Genomic DNA, 21,518 nt, shown 5'->3' on the forward strand with positions numbered 1-21,518 from the left:
GGTGGTCCTATTAGTTCGGTCCGCCTGCTTTGTTGTTATGGTGTTCGCTCAACATTGCTTGCCGCGATCGTGCGTCAACTTTCTCACGAAAGCTTAAGTGGCCTTAAAAGCCTGCAACTTGCGGCCAGCGTAGGCAAGCTGGTCTAAGCACCTTTTTCCCAACAGCAACCAACTAGCGAGGATGTGAGCAAGTTGTACCAAACTATGTTCCTTTTCGTTATACTCGACATAGAGGATAACGCTGTACGAAGATCAAAAAGGGGGGGGGAAAAAGAAGCAAAGGAGAGCTGCGTTTGTGACAGCCCCTGGGACGTTCCGGCGAATCAGGCGGTCCCTACTTCATCGTCCGTTTTAAACGAGAGCGGATCCAGCAGAGGAAGGCGCAGCCGTACTTGGAGGAGAAGCGGCTTGGCATCCTCATCTTCCCTCTCCGTTCGATTTACATCGGCCTGGTAGTCCGTAGCAAAAGTGAAGTAAAGAGAAGGTGTTGGTAAAAGCCAAGTACTGTTACATAAAAGGGGAAAAGTAACAACATCCGCACACTGTTGAAGCCTGAAAATGCGAAAATTACGGATTCAGTGGACAGCTTAACAGACGAGATGGAGTACGTGCGTGCGTGCGCTTGAAAAGGAACAGGAGATAAACATATACGAAAGCGTGTCGCACAAAATAGAACGCAGTCAAAGTTCATCCGGCAGCTCAGTTTGCGTACGTGTGAACATGAGTGCTTCAGCAAATGATCCGGCACGTCAGCACTTAAACGTTTGGGCCGTATTCTCTACTAACCTTATCAAAAGGTCCGTCGATGTAGACATAAGGAATTTACGTACAAAGTAGCTTGTGTTCGAGATAAGATTGAAAAACATAAGCATAATGATAAATATTTGAGAAAATTCGGAAATTTCCTAAATAAGCCTATTTTGCTGAATAAATTAAATAGCACTAAAATAGATGACTGAGGCATATGTACCTTAATGCTACAAATAAAAAAAATTATCGCATTTTGACTAAAAAAAAAACGGCGCATTTTCTCACTGCAGTTTGAATCTTTTTATGGCAAAACGCAACTCGTACTTGTGCAAATGTTAGAAGTCGAATTTTGCTCCAAGTGTGCTCACTTAACAGTACGAAAGTACTCATTCTGTTGCTCAAGAAGGTTGTCTCATCTTCGGGTACTACCTAAATTTCCACAATCAGATGCCTACCAAGTACACAAATCCGTAACTTTTTCAGAGCTGAATACGGATAACTCAAAGAGGAACTTAGGTCTAATGAACACAGATTTTACTCGGCGAGATGTGTAAATAAGGGCAACGACTATCATTTTTAAAGTGTATGTTATTTTCTCTCTGGGGGTCGTTTTCAGGTTGCGAATGGTCCTTATGGCGTTTAGAATGTTGGGTTTCTCAGCCGGACATAAAGTAGGTGTTCAGTAGGATACAACAGCACATTCACGAGAAGTTTGTTTATCAAAAAAGTCATCATCAAAATTCATCATTCTTGAATGATAATTCCATATTCCATCGATGGTATTCTAATAAATGTTTAATAGAGCTTTTCGACATTTTTATCATCTTTTTTTTTCTTTTACCGGACCTAGATGACCCGAAAGTGATGCTTGTTAATACAATTCTTCGAGTGCCACATGGGATCGTTGAACAACTACAAATTTAGGAAGAGCTATCATTATTAAAGTTGTAACTCTATTATACAGTTTCTTTCGATGTATAGGATTTATATCTGCTAGCTATAGATCGGAACGCTCAATAACAACAATAGCCTGAGAAATTTGTGACATTGGTGAGTTCAAAACGAAATACTCCTACGACTGTCACATAAAACTTTACGGGTTTTCTGGAGAAAATTTCAAAGCGTTCCTACCTGGAGGCATAAGTTGATTTGTATAGTGCGGCGAATAAATCCAGTTGATACATCGCTGGCTGCTTGCCGATAGACAGAGCCTAACCTACAATAGGTCATAATCACTATCACGATTAGTTTTTTTTTTATATACGTTTTTTTTTTTTTTTTTTTCTATAAACGCTGACGAACGACGACTTTGCCGATTCTATCTAAATGCACCACCCGAATAAAAACATCAGTGGCACATTGCCGATAGTATAGAATATAGGTTAATCGCCGTCTAATACTAAAAATTACTGAGATTTGCGATTCAGCTGGCCGGATCAGAATAAATCCGCTATGGATTTGTTCTGTTTGATTATGTTTTGATATCCGCTTATAGAGATCGGAGGATCACGACAATCGTTGTTTGGAAATGCAGTGCACCACCGTTGGATCCCACCGGTGTACTCTGGATCTACCGAAAACCAATCGAATTCGTACATCTCATACAAAGGTTGTGCTACTGATATTCACAGTTGTTGTGACGACACTTTTATACGTCAAAGACGGCAGTTCCGTGACCGGTAAGTGGCAAACTTCGTATTTTGCTTACGTGGCGTACAAGGTGTAAGTGTGATTCCTACTCTTCGTAGCAAAAGAAGAAGCACTTTTTGAGCGTTACATAAATGCTTTTCGTCCAAGTGTATCCAAGTATATATATATATATATACACCACCGAAACTTCCACCTTTAGATTAAGCAATATTATAAGTTCTTTTTTTTTTCTTCGCTTCGGTACAATATCACAATAGGAACGCTTTTATTATCATTGGAAAAATATCAGCTACAGTTTGAACCGTTGAATTTGTGTCGTTGGGTTAATCAAAAGATCTGTTCGCGCTCGTTGAGCATATAGTAGTAATAATGGATGGGTCGATGTGTGCTGTCCTGGTCGCTATGGGTTTATTAGTCCTTTATTTGATCGTTGCCTATGCTGTCGAGTTAAAGTTGAACGATCATACTAAGAGATAGGTGTATGACATATTCTAATAGGAATCGAATCTGGCGTCTGCGTAGTCCATAAAAGAGAGGCAACATAGATAAACGGTTCTGGCATAATCTGGGCAGAAATTTGCCAAGCTGATATAAAACACAGGAAAATTTCAGACCCACTAGTTTGCCGTGATTCTGGAAATATTAAGACTCTATGTTTCAGAGATCAACAAAATACTAAATTGTACGTTCGACGTTTGCAGTATATTGGCGTTCAAAACGTCGACGAGGCATATGCTTATATTTATGTTATGTTGTACTGGTCTACCTCTTCGAAAAGTGAGATTTTCTTCTGTACTTCGGGGTAAGTACAAAAGTCGAGTACCGAGATTTGACGTATCTCACAAGATAATTTCCGGTACTGTTTTCATCGATCTCTGCAGATCAGCTATATATGTGTACTATCGAAGATATACGAACGGCGGGTCCATATGAGCCACCGTATCCTTCGTGGCGCGGAAATTCGGTTTTAGAAGCCAATTTTAAGAACGTTTTAGGCGCGTACGGGTCAGAAATTTCCATTACGGCATTATTTTCGTCAACCGAATTTTAACAAATAGGACAATTGGGATAGTTAAACTTTTTGTTTACATTTTGTCGAATCCTGGATGAACTATGTGGACCAGCGTAAAATTAAACTATTTAAGCTAGTATTTCAAAATAAAATTGTATCTATTGCTAATTAGAGGAAAAAATTGGAGTAGTAAATTTGAAAGAAGAAGAAACAACTTTGTCCTGTGGGCATCTAGGTAATTATGTGCATACATGTCATACTTGTATTTTTGTGTTTATCTTGGCCACTTTTTGGCTTACCTTAAAAGTAAACTGGCAACAAAGCGAACCATCTAAAAGAAACACTATTGCCAACGGATGTATATGCTGCCTTGATTCAAACGGATTATCGTGTTAATTAGAACCAAATTCTCGAGCCTGTAAGATGACATTTTTAAGGACGAACTTCGACCTTATTTGCCGAATTGTGCAGCAAACAACGATTTTATTTCCATAAATCGTTATCAAGACTATTCAGTGGCTACCAACCCTAGTACTCGTTATCACCATCATCAACTCTGTTCAGCGATGCTGCCAACGAGTGTTTGTTTCCTTTATATAAATAATTATATATTTAGAACAAATTCAGCCAAGAAATGTAATGATGACATTTTAACGTACCAGTCACTCTGATTGTATTTTTGTGCAGAATTTTCGGGTGTAACAAGTTTTTTTTAACTGATCATCTGAAGTTGTTATTCAGTTTAGACCACAAAACAGAGTAGTTGTTTGCAGATAGACTCATCGGTAGCGATTTCGGCCCACATAATTTCCGTTGCTCCTATTCACGAAGGACGGTTATTATACGAAAAAAAAAAAGAAAAAAAGATTTTTTATTAAAACAAAAAACGCGCATTTTTCTAGCTAATTGGTAATATAGGATTCGGCAGTTAAAGCATCGATTTGTATGTCTAAGGTATAATAATGGTTGCGCTTCTAACATATCAATTGCTATGAATGGCAGCCAGTGGTTCATCAATACCATGCTTCGTTCGGCATGTTTTGTGTTCAATATGATGACGACTCTTTTTGTATTGACACAGATATAAGGAGGAAAAGGTAGTCAGTAGGTATTATTACTGTCTGAAAGCAGCACGTAGGCGCGCGTGTACGGGGTACTATAACTATCGTAGAATACATCGTCTTCGTAACTTTCTATAATCAATAACGTGCGGCTTATTATGCTAAGTTTGCGAACTTGATCTACCACTCGTGGTCAATATGGAGATTTATGTTTGTGCCCATTGCTGCGGCTGACACTAAAAATGTGTGTATTGAAAACGGTACTAAAAGGGTCCCGTTCTCAGTTGTCTGGTAACTTGAACATGGTTAATTTACATTTTCATTTCCGAACGAATCATGCTGATATACGTATGTATATATTAAGCTGATACAAAGCGAATCCGATAAATTGGAAATTGAATAGCTTGGTTATTTTCTAATATGTGTTTGAAGTAGCTTCGTTTATTTTTTGTAGGCTTGTCCTAAATCTTTGGTGCATCTGGACAGCCATATATTACATTTTGATATGAAATTTTTTTGTCTACTGCTTGTCGTAGTGGGGTATACTTGCCCACCGGTTGCTTTCGTTAAGTCGTGGAAAGCCCCATAATAACATGGACTTAGCTAGATCAGGAGAACAAATTGGATGAAGGCAACGTTAAATTTTATTGTGTCTAATCTAGGACATAATTGAAGCATGGCGATGAGGTCTGGTGTTGTCATCAAGTAAATGGGCTGTGTGCCTTCAACTGCCGTGAGTATCTTGAGAAAGTCGAGATAGGGGACTGCACTCCTTTTTTTTTTTTCATTTTTGGCTAGTATCTCATAGTAACAGATGTCCCTGATGTTCAGTGCAAGTACTACCATCATCTCACATCCAAGCCTACCAGACACTGTCACCAAGCTCGATTTTTCTACAGTACAACGCTATTGTCTCGCTTGATTCCCGTCCAACTGGCGGTAAAGATTGAATCGTGCTTCATCTATAGCGTATGAATATGCTATTCATACGTCTATAGCTATATAAGAAGAACATCCTCAACTGTGGCAACATGTTTTTGTTGTTCGGGTTTCGTCGTCTTCAATCTCCGTTCTTAAAACATTTGCTTTATCCACGTACAGTCACTGCGCTTAAGACTTGCTTGACTAATGTCTTCACCGATGCCTCCTATGAATTTCAGGAATGTTGTGGCCCCCGAAAAAGGAAAACTTCAGATCACAGAGTGTTGATTTTCTAGCTGAACAAGTGCTTTTTTTCTTGAACTGAAATCTGTGGGAATAAACTCCCACAGGTTTCCAGGGTATCATAGTGTATTCGCCAGTCAAATTTGGCCTGCTAGACGCACGTCGTCCAAAAGCTATTCAATTTTAAGGTCCTTCGGACCCGCTTGTAGCATTAGTACTAAGGGATTTTTTCACCTAACAAAATAGCAGAATTTTATTACCAACAAGTTCATTGTTTTATGGTCTGTTATTTAAGAATTCGTCTGATTTATTCAGTGCTATGGGGTCACATACAGGTCTTTGTTGAACGCCTTCTCCTTCTTTTAGCGCATTTCCTGATGCATAAAACCTCCTAGTCCTACCAAGCGCAGTTCATGGTTTTCTTTGGAAGAAAATCCGGCTTGGCTTAGAACTTAAGCATATGTCTCGGAACAACTGCCCATTCCGTTCGCTGCTTTGTATTGACGGGCAGACATTGCATCAGTAACAGTTCTCTGTAGAAATCTGTCATTGTATCTGTGCATTACCAGGTAGGGGGCAAAACGTAGAAACCATTAAAATTTCATATATTCAAGATGGCTAACAACATTCTAGTGTTCCCACCTTAATTCCTTGGTATGTTAACGGGGTATTTACAATCCGAGGCTTTCATCAGCCTGCCCGGCCGATTAAGGTAAGCACATCGTCCAAATCTGAAAATCGACCTTTAAACTTAGCAAATATCTTCGAGCAGTCCTCTCACTTGTAGCCTTCGTCGTACAGCCTAAATATCGGTGAAAAAAATAGAGCAGAATTCGAAAATGCCCGTTTTCTCACCTGAAACCTTGATATTGACATGACATTACACAGGACTTCTAAAAATATAGAAACCACTTTATAATCATATATAAAAATCAACAAGCGCTGAAGTTGTATTAAAAAGTAAAAAAAAAAAATATCTTCAACATATGTCCATTTCTTATGTTCCCATTTCATATTATATACACATATATAGTATGAAAGACCACACTGCTTTTAGAAAAGAGAATTAAATAAACTTGGGTAAATGTTTCAACTTAAGGCATACAAGTAAATAAATAATTTCCCCCAGCCTCCTTTCCTAGAACTGTCCTACCCCAAGTTTGCGTTTCTCGCAGAATGCAAAAATAAGTAATGCTCATTATTTTAAATAACCACTGCGTTTCAAATAACGACTCACATTTACGGATCACTTTTTATTCACATTGTGCAAAAATACTTAGTAAACAAAGTCGTGCCCTTATATGACCTAGATGGATTGTCTTGTTGTTAATTTGCATGTGGTTTTACTTCATCATCCTTTTATGATCCTTCATGACTGGACCATAAAATATTTCCGAATTAGGTCGTTCGGTTCGCTCACTACGAAAACATCCAATGGCTAACTGGAACACCTCCACACCAGTCGGTTGGGACGATTCGTCGATCACTTGTCGGGTGCCTCGGTTCCATCCCCTGGACAAAGGAATCCTAGATTATTACCGACCGCCCCCCTCAAGAATTGTGTGCAAGGTAAGGCCAAGTACACAGTATCGCTGTTTATGCTAGAGAAAAACAGATAAGGCCACATTATATGCTGCGTGTCTGAACACTTTAATTAATTTTGCAACAAGGCAGCAGTACGTTGTCATCGTCTCATCGACCCTGAACCACATCTACCATATACAGTCTAACACCATAACGGGTACAACACTATAACAGACATAAATGAGAACGCTACATTTGATGCATAACGCTAGAAGTTCAGGAAGAGAATCGGTCCTGAATTGCTTAGTGAAACTTAGTTAGTACGACTGGCACGCGGTCTAATTTTTGGCCTTTCTGGTCGTCTTTACTAATCAAATATTTCAGGAAAGGGAAATAAAATTGTCCGAGATGCATTTAGATTCCGGCGAGTTAGAGATTCTTCCAACTGCATCATTGTACAGCTGCTTCATCGAGGACGTAGTATGACATCAGGATAATGAGGTTACCTTTGATAAACCACGTCCTTTATCGGTCGGACGGCATCGACTGGAATCGGTGCAGGGCGTGCAAGCAGTGCGCGTCTCATGCCGCAACATTATTGGACTGAACGTCAACTCTCACATTTACCTTGTTCCTCCGAAGATCACACTTAAACCTGTTATCAGCAATCAAGGTTACTCCCATCAGATGCCGCCTTATCGCATGAATCCAAAACGGCAGCGGAACGTCTTTATTTTTGGCATTGACTCACTATCTCGACTTGCGGCCCTTCGTCTTCTGCCTTTAACCTATAATTATTTGGTGGACAATATGTCAGCCATTGTACTTTGCTCGCATCACAAAGTAGGCGATAACACGTTTCCGAATCTTCTGACGATACTTACCGGAAAGCGAGAGACGCATCCAGCCGATAAGCATGATAAAAAACAGGAGTACTTTGATGACTGGCCGCTAATCTGGAAACGATACTCCGATGAAGGCTACGAGACATTTTATGCTGAAGATTTTCCACAGTTTAATACCTTCAACTATCTTGCGAACGGCTTCCGACAGCCTCCTACGAACCATTACTTACGACCGTTTTGGTTAGCGATTGAGGGGTCGATGCTGTTTAAAAGCAGCTCATTGTTATGCTACGGTGCCAAACCTAGATACCAACTACAGTTGGATTATATTAAATATTTTTTACAAAAGAAAAGAGATCACCCATATTTTGCATTTAGTTTTCTCGTAGAAATCTCGCACGAATACCAAGAATACGTAGGAGCAGCTGATCGTGATTTCGTTGAGGTATTGAAACTGCTCAAGGAACAGGTGTTGTCTGGAGAAACCCTCCTAATCGTAGCATCGGACCATGGCCATCGATTTGATCCCATCCGACGCACGCCCCAGGGCCACATGGAAGAGCGTCTACCTTTTGTTGCAATTGCCACTGCAAGTCCCGAACAAAAAGCGGTGTTAAGCATTAACAGTAACATGCTTACATCACATTATGATCTCTACGAGGTACTTAGATCTATGTTGCCAGGCAAAAGTAAATCTGAACAAACAAGGTTTGGTATAAATGTTCTCCAAAGTATTGTGCCAAAGAACAGAACCTGCTCACAAGCCGGAGTTCCTGACGTGTATTGTACGTGCGTTAATGTTCCAAACGGCCAAAGTGACTTTGACGTTATCAAGACAGAAGCACTGGCACAAAAGGCCATAGAATTTATTAATGAAATGATTCGCGACGATGCCACAGGTAGATCTGTGTGTAAAATTTTGACTCTTACTAAATTACGTTCGATTTTCAATGCAGGTCAGGAGAAGGTGCTTATTCTTGAGACGACTCCCGGGAACGCTGTGTTCGAGCTACGTATTGGTCACTGGAACACGCCTTTTCATGAAACCATGTTTAGCAGAATCAATCGCTACGGCAAACCCTGTGTTCCAAGTCAGATTTTACGGAAGTATTGCTACTGTGGTCATTAAGTCAAAGGGAACTCTATCTGAATGTGTGACAGAATGATATGCAATGACATAGCTACTAAGCCGGTCGTATAAATATAAAAATTGAATAAACTATTTGTTTTGCATTGCTTTAAAGTATGATTTAATTCGTATTTAAACTAGTCTGTTTCTCAATCCTTACCAAGTGATCAGCTCCACTGTTTTCTCGGCCTTTCCACTATACCATTAGTGTCAATTAAGTGTTTACCTTCGTAAAATTTAACTTGATGCCCAAAAACGCTGCTAATATTCTGCTTGAACGAAGTTACAAAGGGGGAGTAATCTATCTTAGGTATTGAGCTATTGGCGAGCAGCTATGAGCTAACGACATCTAAGAACACTTAGTTAAATAAAGACAATCAAATTGCACAGAAAAATGTTCTGTATGTACAATTATGCGGATCTTCCATCATGGTATCACTGATCACATGCGTGCGCCGGACGTCAACTTGAATGTTTTTCCTGAAGATGCGTGTTTTTAGTAAACATATACTTTCGGCAATTCAGTTATAATAATATTATTATAGTAAAATGCAGTTTCAGATGCTGGGCCAAACGGGGCCAGTGACAGAATACGGTAGAGCCAAATAAGACAGTGCTCCGATGACGCAACATGATTCGTAAGCTAGTCAATGACGTAGTGTTTTTTGCACGAATCATTTTCAGTTCATAAATAGATCAAAAACAGGATGAATTCAAGATCCCTCACTTCAGAAGCACATAGCAACTAAAAAATGGCTTGAGTCAACTCTTACGTTCTCCTTAAATGGCAAGGTCTGGAACATGGTGTCATATACTGATATTATTTTATTTTAATTTTTACCTTTAGTTACGGCACCCATATAGTAACAACAGGTTTAGTTGGCCCTTTGAGCCAGAAACATCGCCTCAAGTTGAAGAAGTCCAGTTTCGACGATACCAATTCGTACTGGAGGCAGGCGTAACGATTTGCTTAGGCAGCATGGACTTTCTATTGTAATTTCTTGCTCTTTAGACCGGTAAGCCGCTTACCAACACGCTCTCCACTGACCTATGTCCATTCTACTCAATGTCTGAATTGCTACCTAAAAACGACCTAGAAAACATTAAAGGTAACGATAAATGAATCAACTTCTATTTCTTGCAAGTGCTCTCGACCAGTCTGTTAGTTAGTACGGAAACACAGTTCTCATACATTTTTCTTCCGCGGTATTGGAATAGGTAAGGCACTTCGCATACAGTTATGAGGGCTTGGGTCCAATAGTTGAAACCCAATAGTTTTGTTTATAACTCTTAAGTCTTTATTATCAACTCGGTTTTTTTTTGTCCAGCGTGAACATCATGGCTCTCTCTAAAATAATACATTCGAAATAATTCTTATACCGTTGCCGATGGGTCTTTAGTCAAGGTATTGCTGCGGAGAGGCTTTAGTCACACGTAAAATGTTATTATATCGAACAGCGAGTTAGCCTGGTATGCCACATAGTTTTCTAAAATACATTGGCCTGTTCACAAACTAACATAGGTCGTACCATTTCACAGGCTGTGTCCTATTCAGTACATAGCCTCCAGTTACACCAGAGCTGCACTTACTGTATAAAGTCTCTTTTTAAGTTAACAGTAAATTTAAACGTCATGGGCCAGCAGGTGCTTTTACAAAGACTTGTGTATAGGTTGACAGCAATATCATACTTTATAGTGAGATTCGATTACGGTATTACTCGAATGTCTTAAGACAGGATTTTCTGTTTGTATCTTTTCTTTTCAAAAATGTAGTTGAAGGAAAAATAAATACACGACGGTGTGTTATCCCAGGTATGGTGTGAAAATTCCAGTAAGTAATCCAGCTGTTAAAACAGTATTTTACAGACCAAATACTTTAGAACCGGACGTATTTTTGGAATAAAAATTAGAAGTGTGCGTACCTTTTCTTTCAGGACAAATTTATTGACTTACGATGGACAGTTAGTTCTGATAGGCTGCTAGAGGTTTTCTAGAGAATTATGAAAACAATATGAAGAAAAAGGTGTCATTGCTGCCAGTAGATCTTAATCAATCGATGCTTAGGCAATCGACCACAGTCGGTTTACGCTGAATCGACTACAAACATGGACTACAAAAACAAGTCATAATAGTACGCTATATAGCACTCACTCTTGCTTCCAGCTTCATAAGAAATGGAGAGTGCAACCTTGCTCGGTAAATAATAGCTTGCTCTTATTTTTTTTTTTGCAGATTCAAAGTCTAAGTGCGGCACTGTGAACCAGCAAACAGCTTTTGTGCCGAATCCATAGAAGTATTTACTTAGATCACATTGAAAGAGTGTTTATATTTGAATACTCACAGTTTACGGCTTGAGATAGTGAATACTGGCATGGAATAATGTGAAGGTACACAACTTTTTAACGTAAGGTAAAGGTGTTCGCTCGAACTTTAAAACGAACGATAAATTTTTCGACGACCCTACGTCCTATTAGGACCGAAATTAATTAGAGATTACTAATTACAACTAATCTAAATATGTCTGCCGGCTGATTTATAGCAAATGGAGAGCTAGCATAATTTATACTCCTGAACAATTCTTAGCAGATTAGGAGCAACTATCTTCACATGTTTATAATGACTGTATATAATTCTAGTCAAACAAGCGGTCAAGTGCAAAATTCTTTTCTAAGTATTATGACCAGCTGCCGCTTTAAGTGCTGGCTAATGTATTATGAGTTACTCATGTTTATCGAGGAACGGTTCAATTTGTTTCTAAGAGGTCTGAATGCCGTTGCTACAACAATACAACTAAGAATATATTTAGTTTAGTCGTTTCGTGCCTTCTATATACTTAAGACACATGAAAACGTGTGCGTTTTTGTTTGGCTTATTTGTGATATATATATTCTGTGCTTGCGTACGTAGGCCTCTATGTTCTCGGCTAGGTACGTGCGGATTAGGTTTATAGAGTTCCTTAATTGGTTCAACTCCATATGCACATCCTTTTAGGTTGCGTTAGCGAACAAGCTATAACGCATTTAATAATGTATGCTTAGATAGATGTGTACCTGTAAATAAACATGCATTTAGGAAATCCGATAAACAATTATGGCAATAATCTTTCTTTAGTAAGGTAATCTTTTTTGTTTTGAAGTTTTTTTTTTAACTCAAATAATTAGGCGACTATACTATAATCATGTACTTTCTGATTGACGGCTGAAGCGTGTTCCAGGTACTAGCTAGATGAATATTAACAAAACGTTTATTTTTTAACACTTTAATGAAAATAGCTATTATCAAAGAAGGGCAAAAATGTCAAGCTTGAATTCAGGTCATGATTGGTCATCAGAGGATATACATCAATATTGCAAGTCTGATGCCACGCTGGTCCTTACGGAAATTTACTGTTACGGGTTTGCATGCTCGAGTTGAGCAGTTAAATTAGGTCGCTAAGTGTAGCAACTAAAATAAGAAACGTCAGTGATTCAGCAACAATGTAAGCTTCGACAACTGTTCAAATACGACGATACGCGCGGGACGGCCCCCTATTCCTTCATCGTGAAGGCAGACCCCTCGAAAAAACAGGTGTCGATTTGATTTCTTTTAAAACGTACTGATCTATTCATGATGTCCGCAAAACAGGCAGTTAAAGTTCATATTTTTAGTAGTTGCTATTAAGTGGCAACTTTCGACAATTGGTGCCGTTACGGGGGCTTGGGGGGGAAATAGAGGGAGGAAAGGTGAAAATAGTAATAGGGATTCATTAAAATTAGTTGAGCTATATAACGCTGCGGAAAAGAGACAGTTAGTTACAGTGGGTGCTTGAAAGAGAGATTACTCAGGGCCTCATAAAGGGGATAGTTGATGATACAGCGTAAAGAGGGTCGAAAAGGAAGTTGCGAGTGATAACAAGTTCATCCGCTGCCCTAGCGATGGTTAAGGGAGATCAAAAGTGAGGAGCATGAGCGATGTACGAGAACGTAGGAAGTGGACTGAGTGAAGGATAATGCGGCAGCGCCCTTAGGTGAACCGGCCGATAGGCTAAGAGACATGAGTGTAGCTTAGGGACGTGGCAGACGTTGGGAAGAGCCTGAAGTGAATAGAGGAGGCACGGGGAACTCCGAAGATTATACGAAAGGCATCGTTTCTCAAAGCTTGATGTTACTCTATTTTACGGCTCTGCTCACGAAGAAACGATTGGGACAAGTTACGATTAGTGTTCTCGGAAGCAGCCCACAGAATTTAAAGTCAGAGAAAATGGAGGTATTACAAAAACCTTTTGAGAAAAGATTATGAGTATGGGGCTTCCAGAAGGAGTTGTCGTATAAGGAAAGACAAACAAGGAAAGTGATCTCAGTGGGGCGAGCATCAGGGTAGCAGGGGGAGCACGTAAATGCTTAAAAACAACCGCAGCTGTTTTGGACGTATGGGGTGAAGGTTTTAGGGAACGGTAAATATCCAGTATAGTGAATAAATAAAAGTTAGCCGAAGCTAAACAGTGCAGTTCGTCAATATTTTGGCGTCGTCAGCAGAAACTCTGCTACAGATACAGGGGTTCGGTTCCGCATAAAAAAGAACAGCGTTAGCACTACGTGGCTAAAGCTTTGTTATACGTCCGCGTGTAATACGTAATTCGGGGAAATGTTTTTTGTAAATTTTGAGAAAGTATAATACCCACGCCTTTCTCACTTTAGTTCACCTATTAATTTTTCTTAAACGCTTCTAATTTTAAGTACTTGATATGATTAACGGTCAATGTATTCTGTTTCTATTTTTAAATATAGAATTTATCGTAGTAATTGAAACCTGTGTGGTGTTCCATTTCGTCCGAGGTGTGTGTGTGTGTAAAGCCAAATGCACGTATTTCTAGATAACCATAGTTTAATTTGTTCGTTAACGTATAAAAAGGTCGGACCAATTCAACATGGTGCTTTGAGATGTTCATGGTATTATATAGTCTATGAGATCGTTTTAGCTGGCGGGACTGACGGACGGAAACGACAGTTCGTTCGCTGTTGTCGTATTGGGCGCGTGAATTCTATCAGGTAGTGTTATGTTATCGGAGCAAATGATCGTAAATCGTCCCCGTCAACACAACACGAAAGTGTTGTGTACGTTAGTACTCATAGTAAGCACGTTAGTAATCATTTTACTAATATGCATCGACTTATAGCACAGTTACTGTGAACAGCGGTAGCCACCCGGCGGCTAGTGCAGCGGCTACGGTACCATATATATATATATATATATCAAGCGATAGCCTCAAACTTAAGCTAGAAACCGAGTGCCTCAAACAGAACCTCCGAGATGTTAGTTCGGATTAAGCTGTTCGTTACAAAGCTCGACAGCCGTGAACACGTATCCTCAAGACGAGATAACGGTTGCACAAAAGCATCATAACCGTAAAGCTTTGGCCGTCTTGACAAGTAACCCAAGCACCGTATTGTTTCCGAAGACGTGCATCTCGAGATCAACGAGAGCACTCTAAGACGGGGCCTTAGTGGATCCACAAACGAAAATGAGATAGAAGGTAGATAGGTTTGAGATGAAGCTTCTGTGAGAAAAAAAAGTGGCGAGCACTATGAGCCGCTGGTAAGGGCTGAAATCATCCTCCCTGTTCGGTGCGACATAGGTGTGAAATCTAGCAATCGTTAACGGTAGTAAGTGATTGGATGTGGTCAGTTAACTAGGTTTCTCTTACAGGGCGGACAAATCAAATCTTCGATTGTGTCAAACTCGTCCTCGACTTCCGGCCCCGCTGGCCCCAACGTCGTGACAAAATGTTGTCGTCGGCAGACTCAAGGACTGTGAGACAATGTGGTATGATTATGGCGAGGACCGCAGTTGTTTAAATTTTGTTTTTATAATAATCTGTTGACCGCATTGTTTCATGTGGTTTATTAGCAGAACACCGTCTTAACGTAAAATATAATCTCGTTGTTCCATCTGATCCGCGACCCTCTTACAGCCGGTCTGAAACCTCGTACTTAATAGACAAACACGTTACCATTGCGGACCCTTATATATATATATATATCTTTTGGCAGGTTAGTATCCAGTAGGGTTACTTGATCCTCGGTAGCCAATAACTAGACGTAGTCGAATTTGCTTTTGAGTGATTTAGAACGCCATTTGTAGAGAGAATTCGCAATGTTAAACTAGACGGATAATTAGAGTCTATTTGCGCCGAGGAACTTTGCGGACAAGCAAGGTCCGCCAATTGCGCCCGCTTTCTTTCACCATATCCCTGTTATTCGCTATGGTAATTTTCGTGCTAGGCCCACTTTTGTGCCGCCTTTTATGTTCTCAACGAGACGCATGGTCATCTAGCCAAAGCAATGACTGGTTTTAACAAACGCTGGCAGTTATTGCCTATCCTCAAGTCAGTGCCTATAAGAAGCACATTTGGCTTTGGCTGGGCACACAGTTACCAGCGACGCTGTGTTTCTTACGGACTCGAACAGTTGGTAGCTTTATTGTGAGTTAGTGAAATTCGTCAACTAGCGCCCTTGTCATACTCCAGTGCACCAATTTTGTCCGTCTGTTTTGAAAATGCGGCAGACAAAGCGTTCTGATGCTCTCAAGGTATAAAATTAGATTAGAAAAATCAGCAACCAAATAAATGGTCGCCGCTCGCAAAGGCCGTGCTCAAGTAACACACGCGTAGGAATCGGGATCTGTTACGGTAGAAATTAGTCGATATGTTTGCGTGGCCGAAAATTTTTATGAAGTGAAAGTAAAGTACGATTGAAAATGTCCACTCGTTCAATTCGGACAATACATAGCTAATGGTTGACGGCTTATCAAGCTGCCGATCCGTGTAATATAGAATAGCGCATGAGTTTTCTATCAGTACTAGTCGTACATGCAAACAGACAGATACGTATCGTTTAACAATGTAAGAGAGGGCCTATCGTTGTCCAGGTTGCTGCAGCTAGTCCTTATCCTTTCTGCTATGTGTGATCCCTTAGCTATAAAGTTAGGTTGACTGCCTTGGGGTTTTGGCGGCATTAAGCCGACACTTGTCCTTACACCGATGCGATGTTTTCAACAAACGTTCACTCGCTTCTCGAACTAATCGTGTATCGCTAACAAGACTATTCGTATCCTAATAAGCCTCAGCCGATACGCCAAACTGTGAATATGATCGACCAAAACGGCCAGTGGACATACATACACGTGCCGTTCTACGTGTTCCAGTAGGCACAGTACTAAGCGGTTCTTCACGACATCGTTTTTCTTTCCAGACGGATCTAAACGCTGCTTAGATGGCAGTCACTCGTTGTTGATTATCACTCAGTGCACTTAGTGAACAACGGCCTAACTCGTGTGAAGTTCGTAACTCGCTCCTACTTTAGGCCTTTTTAGCAGATGGCTCTAATGTCGCTTTATTGGAGTTATGATCCATTCCGATAAGCACAATCGTTATATGGTGGCAGCGGTCGTTTGTGGACACACTTGCATATTGACTGATTGATATTACTTCTCTTTAAATGGGTCATTCAAATGCGTACTATCAGTATTGTGATAATTCTGATGACGAATAGAAACGTACAAATGTGGTCTCTGTTCGGTAGGCGTTCAACACTCATTGAACGTTGTAGACTCTACAGAAACAAGCCCGGGTTATGGTAGGATTGCTGCACTCACATACGCTCAGTTAGTTCAAAATCAATTTTATTCATACGCATTGAGGACAGAGTTCAGATCAATCGGGCGAGCGGTCTTCATATCCGCCCTTATCACTATGATGAAAATCTCGCATAAAAGACAAGCTTCTTCTTTGTTTTCAGTTCAGTTCATTTGCCCGCGGGCAAAATTCGATATGAACAATAAATCTTCACTGGCTTTTATTCTGAAGAGGATGTTTACGCGTGAATAATCCATTACGAACAATTGCTGCTGACTTCAGATCTGATATTTGTGTATCGGTGCTGTTTCAGAAAGACGTCAATCGATCTGCCGCTCGCGGACTATCGTCATGAGCTTCATCGCTAACTCGCGGATACCTCGTCGCTGTACAAACGCTGCACTCACATTGTTCACAGTTATCTTCACCTTAGTCCTCATTATTCAAGATGGCAACCTACTGTTCGGTAGGTGAAATCACCACCGCGGTAGAACGTAGTATGCATTGCTATTAAAGAACTACAGAGCACTATAAAGTTTAGCAAAATGTACCGTTAACGCGCTTACCTTCTCTCCTTACTAATGAACAGACTTCCGGATGACAAAATGTCGCTACTTGAGAAGTTATCAACGAGTGTGTTTTATACAGTCAGTTTACATACAATTCGTCACTCGAACGATTTTCAACATACTCGCATTAAATATTGAAAACGATGGGTTTTAACAATCAACGTTACCATAGTTGTCTCTGTGTGTAGTTAACCGTCAGTAGTTTCTACATGTTATTTATGCGTACTAGTGCCATTTATTGCTATTTAAATTCTACAAAGTACGCTGACTTTTCGATTATACTGCGAAACGTACCATGTGTTGGCTTACCATGATCATGCACTGCCCTGACGCGTTATCGTCATGATATTTGATATAATTGGACCCGTCGAGTCGTAACAAAAGCAAACAATATGTCTTATTGTGCCCCCGAAACGGTGTGTTTCGTCCTGATGCTGAATCATGCCGCTTCTGCGGTTTGGTTGATTGTGAGATACAATTCGTATTCTCCTGATTCAGGAAACTGCTTTAGGAGGCCATAGCGGAACGTGATAGAACACGGTCGGCGCCTTCAGCATACGACAACGAAAAATCAGATGGTACGACCATGAAAATAGAAAAGACTCTTGACCTACTAGTAGTGACTAATCTTGCTTTATCTAAACCGAAACAAACGGGACTGGTAGGAATATCGTTAGAGAAATTACGCCCACATGTAACTATGATGGTGTTATACGGCATTCCATTCTTCTGTGCCAGCTGCAGCCGTGTTCTTCTATACATATAATTTCCTATTTAGGGCAAAGTACATACATCTACTGCCAAATTAATGTATGTTATACCCAAGAATTTCATTTAATTTTGCGTGCACACTTACCTGCTTTCATTTAACGTAGATAGTAACTTCTAGACTTTATTTTCTGACTAAATATTGACTTCGAGACGATCAGCAAAGACAAACTTAAGATAATTTTGGCGATTTTTTTCGAAGTAAACAGAAAAACCTGTAGCTCAATCTTGTAGCTAGATAGGTGCTATGTTAACACGCAAGGCTACGAGACTTTCATCAAATACTGCTAGTAAACCAGTCTGGTCTAATATCTGCATTGCCCAAACGTTCATGGTATTAAGAAGTCATGAGAAACATTGCAATTCACTTCCGCCTCCGACATTTGTGTTATACGTGACGTTTTGCTATCAACATAAGACCCAGGTCTAAGAGAGCCATATCAGAAGCTATCCTACTTTTCCGAGAACAAATCGAAATTAAGATTATTTTGTACAAGTTTTTTTTTATCCGAACGCTAAAGCATCATAGATACCGCAGAAAATACTGCTATACAGAAAATAATTTTTGGCATGCGCTCTGCCTAGTTGGAGCTTATGTAGAACTTCAATGGTACGCAGGAGGATTAGCAATTTCTCATTTCACTAGTGCAGTTAATAGTCGGTTAATATATAGACAAAAAAAAAAAAAAAAAAAAAAGAGTACAGGTGATGAACTGGCAATGAATGAAATTGGCATTGAGCTGCTTACTTGATTCCTAGTGCCTTTTTATCATATAAAATAGGTTTGGTCCTAAGTTGACAAACGAAGGAGAGTGCCAGTAGCCCATTCAGCCAGAAATTGAAAAGTCATTGTCCTTAAGTGCATGCCTTGATTTTTCTATTAGCTGCATGTGTTGTTCTTGGGTCCTTTTAGATGAGCCAGGTCGGACTGCACAGTCTCTAAAGAATCACCTGATGCTCAACTGGAGTGAACCTCCTATCATTTTTGCCAAAGGTGCGCCAGTCTGCAAAGTACCTCAATTCCATCCATTAGATAAGGAGATCTGGCCTTATTACCGTGCACCCCCCTCAGAAATACACTGCAAGGTACGTAGGCTAAGGAGAGCTGCAGTCGCTTTGCAGCAGTCACTCTTATTGCCTGTCCTAGAATGCGCTTCATTTCAAATTTAGATCTGCACATTTATCTAGAACCAACTGACCGGCTTGAATCGTCGTTATAGATATATATGGCTCCTTTTAGGCAAGTCGTCGTTGGCGATTATTGATAACTTGCCTTAGTCGAATTGGTCGTTGATTTGACATAGCTTTTTTTTTCGGCTGGTATGTTTTTCGTTGTCGGTTACTCATTCGACTAGTAACACATCTGTAACACAGTAACTGTGTTTCATCTGTATTTTAGAGGCGGCAAGAACCGATGTCCTATATGCATTTGGAAACCAGCGAATTAGAAATCTCTTCTCGTGCATATTTATATTCATGTTTCGCCGAAGACCTGCTGCGCGATGGAGATAATGGCGTCAAGTTCGTGGAGCTGAGGCCACTGTTTGTGGGACGAACCTATCTGGAACAGCGGACCGGCGTCCAAGCAATACGAGTAACGTGTTATAACGTTTTAAAAATTTTAACATATTCACACATTCATCTCGTAGCGCCAAAGCTCGCACCAAAAAAGATCGCAAACGCGCTAGGGGCCGCCCCGAAAAAACGGCGAAACGTTTTCATATTTGGGATTGATTCGCTGTCAAGGTTAGCAGCGCTGCGAATGCTACCCTTAACTTACAAATACCTAGTCAATAATCTTTCGGCCTCTGTATTACGCTCGCATCATAAGATTGGCGACAACACGTTTCCCAACCTTCTCACGATTCTCAGTGGTAACCGCAAAAAGCATCCGAACGACATTCATAGTAGTCAGGAAACACACATGTGCGATAAGTGGCCGCTCATTTGGAAGCGATACGCCAAGGAGGGCTATGAAACATTTTACGGAGAAGATTATCCGAAATTTGCCACTTTTAACTACCTCCTTAATGGATTTATTAACCAACCAACGGACCATTATTTAAGACCTTTTTGGTTGGCTGTCGAAAGCTCGATGGTGTTGAGAAGTAGCTCATTACTGTGCTACGGGATAACCCCTAAGTACAAGTTACAACTTGATTATTTAAGATACTTTCTTCGGAGAAACAGCACCGATCCTTATTTTGTATTCAGTTTTTTGGTCGAGATTTCCCATGACTATCAAGAGTATGTGGGCGCAGCGGACCAAGATATCGTGAGCATGTTGGAGTTGCTTAGAGAGCAGGTGCTTTCTGGAGAGACACTCCTGATCGTACTGTCAGACCACGGACATCGATTTGACCCAATTCGTCGAACTCGTCAGGGTCACGTCGAAGAACGTCTTCCTCTTCTGGCGATAGCAACGGGTGATTCCAGCCAACGAACAACGCTAGCCTACAACAGCAATATGCTCACTTCTCACTACGATACCTACGAAGTATTGAGATCCCTTTTGCCAGCTAGAAGTCGACCTGAGCAAACAGAGTTCGGAATCAACATCCTTGACAATTTGGTACCGAGTAACCGCACTTGTTCACAGGCTGGAATACCCGACCTATATTGTACCTGTACTTCTCAGGAGGACGCGGGCGGTTTCGATGAAGGCATGGCAATCGATTTGGCACAAAGAGCTGTAGGCTTTATCAATAGTATGTTGCAGAAAGATTATATAAGTTCATCCGCGTGTAGCAGGCTGTCTCTTAAAAAAATTGCCTCCATGTTCTTGATAGGTTATGAGAAAGTTCTAAGTTTAGAAACGAGCCCAGGTAATGCTCTATTTGAGTTGCGCTTTCGAGACTGGAATGATCAGCTAGAGGAGCCTATGTTCAGTCGAATTAATCGGTATGGTGAGCCTTGCATACGAAGTCAAACTTTACGCAAGTACTGTTATTGTGGTCGTTGACGAATAGATCGTTAAGAGCGTCCATCGATTCAGATGCACGTATATCGAAAGTTACTGCATAACAAGTGGGTCCCGCAGACGGTCTCAACTAAAGCACTAGCAGCAGCTGCATGTTAACTAACTTATTCGACGCTGTTAACGAGTAACTGTATGATAGACATCTGGCTGATTTTTCAAGCTGTCAAAAGTCCTACACAAGTCCAACAGATACTATAGCAACTAAGTTATGAATGCCGCTAACTCTAAGTAGAATAAAAGGTATAATGCTTTCGTTAGTAGAAAAAAAAAAAAAAAAAAAAAATGTCTATAATCAACAAAGGAGAATTCAATTTCTGTTAAAACTATGAACAGAAACAAGCTGTGAAATTCAGTGCATTAAAATTCATGCTCTAAGGGAAGTACCGGCTCGGCCATTTGACTTAATCATCAACATTTTTTGCTTTGTATGCAAAGCTACATTCCTCAACTTAGC

General features: G+C 40.3%; 4 protein-coding genes across 4 annotated transcripts in view; 3 read left to right on the forward strand and 1 right to left on the reverse strand.

Annotated features, from left to right (window-relative positions):
* LOC111253883 (uncharacterized) lies at nt 1-7,681 on the forward strand. The gene is made up of 5 exons (XM_086976302.1): nt 1-797; nt 1,367-1,421; nt 2,246-2,429; nt 7,040-7,206; nt 7,546-7,681. Exons 1-5 carry the CDS (start codon nt 721-723, stop codon nt 7,645-7,647), a joined length of 585 nt encoding a protein of 194 aa, XP_086832428.1. The 5' UTR covers nt 1-720; the 3' UTR covers nt 7,648-7,681.
* SiaT (beta-galactoside-a-2,6-sialyltransferase) overlaps nt 6,864-21,518 on the reverse strand; it is a 21,228-nt gene continuing 6,573 nt past the window's right edge. The window contains exon 7 of the mRNA XM_022814049.2: nt 6,864-8,593. The gene's annotated coding sequence lies outside the window, so the exon portion shown is untranslated. The remainder of the gene's footprint in view (nt 8,594-21,518) is intronic.
* LOC111253881 (uncharacterized) lies at nt 7,649-10,196 on the forward strand. Its single transcript, XM_022814048.2, has one exon. The coding sequence runs from the start codon at nt 7,849-7,851 to the stop codon at nt 9,133-9,135; it is 1,287 nt and encodes a 428-aa protein (XP_022669783.1). The 5' UTR covers nt 7,649-7,848; the 3' UTR covers nt 9,136-10,196.
* Nucleotides 10,335-21,444, forward strand: LOC111253880 (uncharacterized). Its single transcript, XM_086976300.1, has 5 exons — nt 10,335-10,353; nt 14,821-14,937; nt 17,061-17,213; nt 18,998-19,170; nt 19,484-21,444. The coding sequence occupies exons 2-5, from the start codon at nt 14,898-14,900 to the stop codon at nt 21,044-21,046; spliced, it is 1,929 nt and encodes a 642-aa protein (XP_086832426.1). The 5' UTR covers nt 10,335-10,353; nt 14,821-14,897; the 3' UTR covers nt 21,047-21,444.

Source organism: Varroa destructor, unplaced genomic scaffold (assembly GCF_002443255.2).
Source record: "Varroa destructor unplaced genomic scaffold, Vdes_3.0 BEIS01000007.1, whole genome shotgun sequence".
Lineage (NCBI taxonomy): Eukaryota > Metazoa > Arthropoda > Arachnida > Mesostigmata > Varroidae > Varroa > Varroa destructor.

Coding starts and splice junctions, on each gene's coding strand:
- LOC111253883 (XM_086976302.1), top strand. CDS start 721: ATGAGTGCTTCAGCAAATGATCCGGCACGTCAGCACTTAAACGTTTGG. Junction 798..1,366: donor TCTACTAACCTTATCAAAAG/GTCCGTCGATGT, acceptor GGTCGTTTTCAG/GTTGCGAATGGTCCTTATGG. Junction 2,430..7,039: donor AGACGGCAGTTCCGTGACCG/GTAAGTGGCAAA, acceptor TTTCCGAATTAG/GTCGTTCGGTTCGCTCACTA.
- LOC111253881 (XM_022814048.2), top strand. CDS start 7,849: ATGCCGCCTTATCGCATGAATCCAAAACGGCAGCGGAACGTCTTTATT.
- LOC111253880 (XM_086976300.1), top strand. CDS start 14,898: ATGTTGTCGTCGGCAGACTCAAGGACTGTGAGACAATGTG. Junction 17,214..18,997: donor AGATGGCAACCTACTGTTCG/GTAGGTGAAATC, acceptor GGGTCCTTTTAG/ATGAGCCAGGTCGGACTGCA. Junction 19,171..19,483: donor CCTCAGAAATACACTGCAAG/GTACGTAGGCTA, acceptor TCTGTATTTTAG/AGGCGGCAAGAACCGATGTC.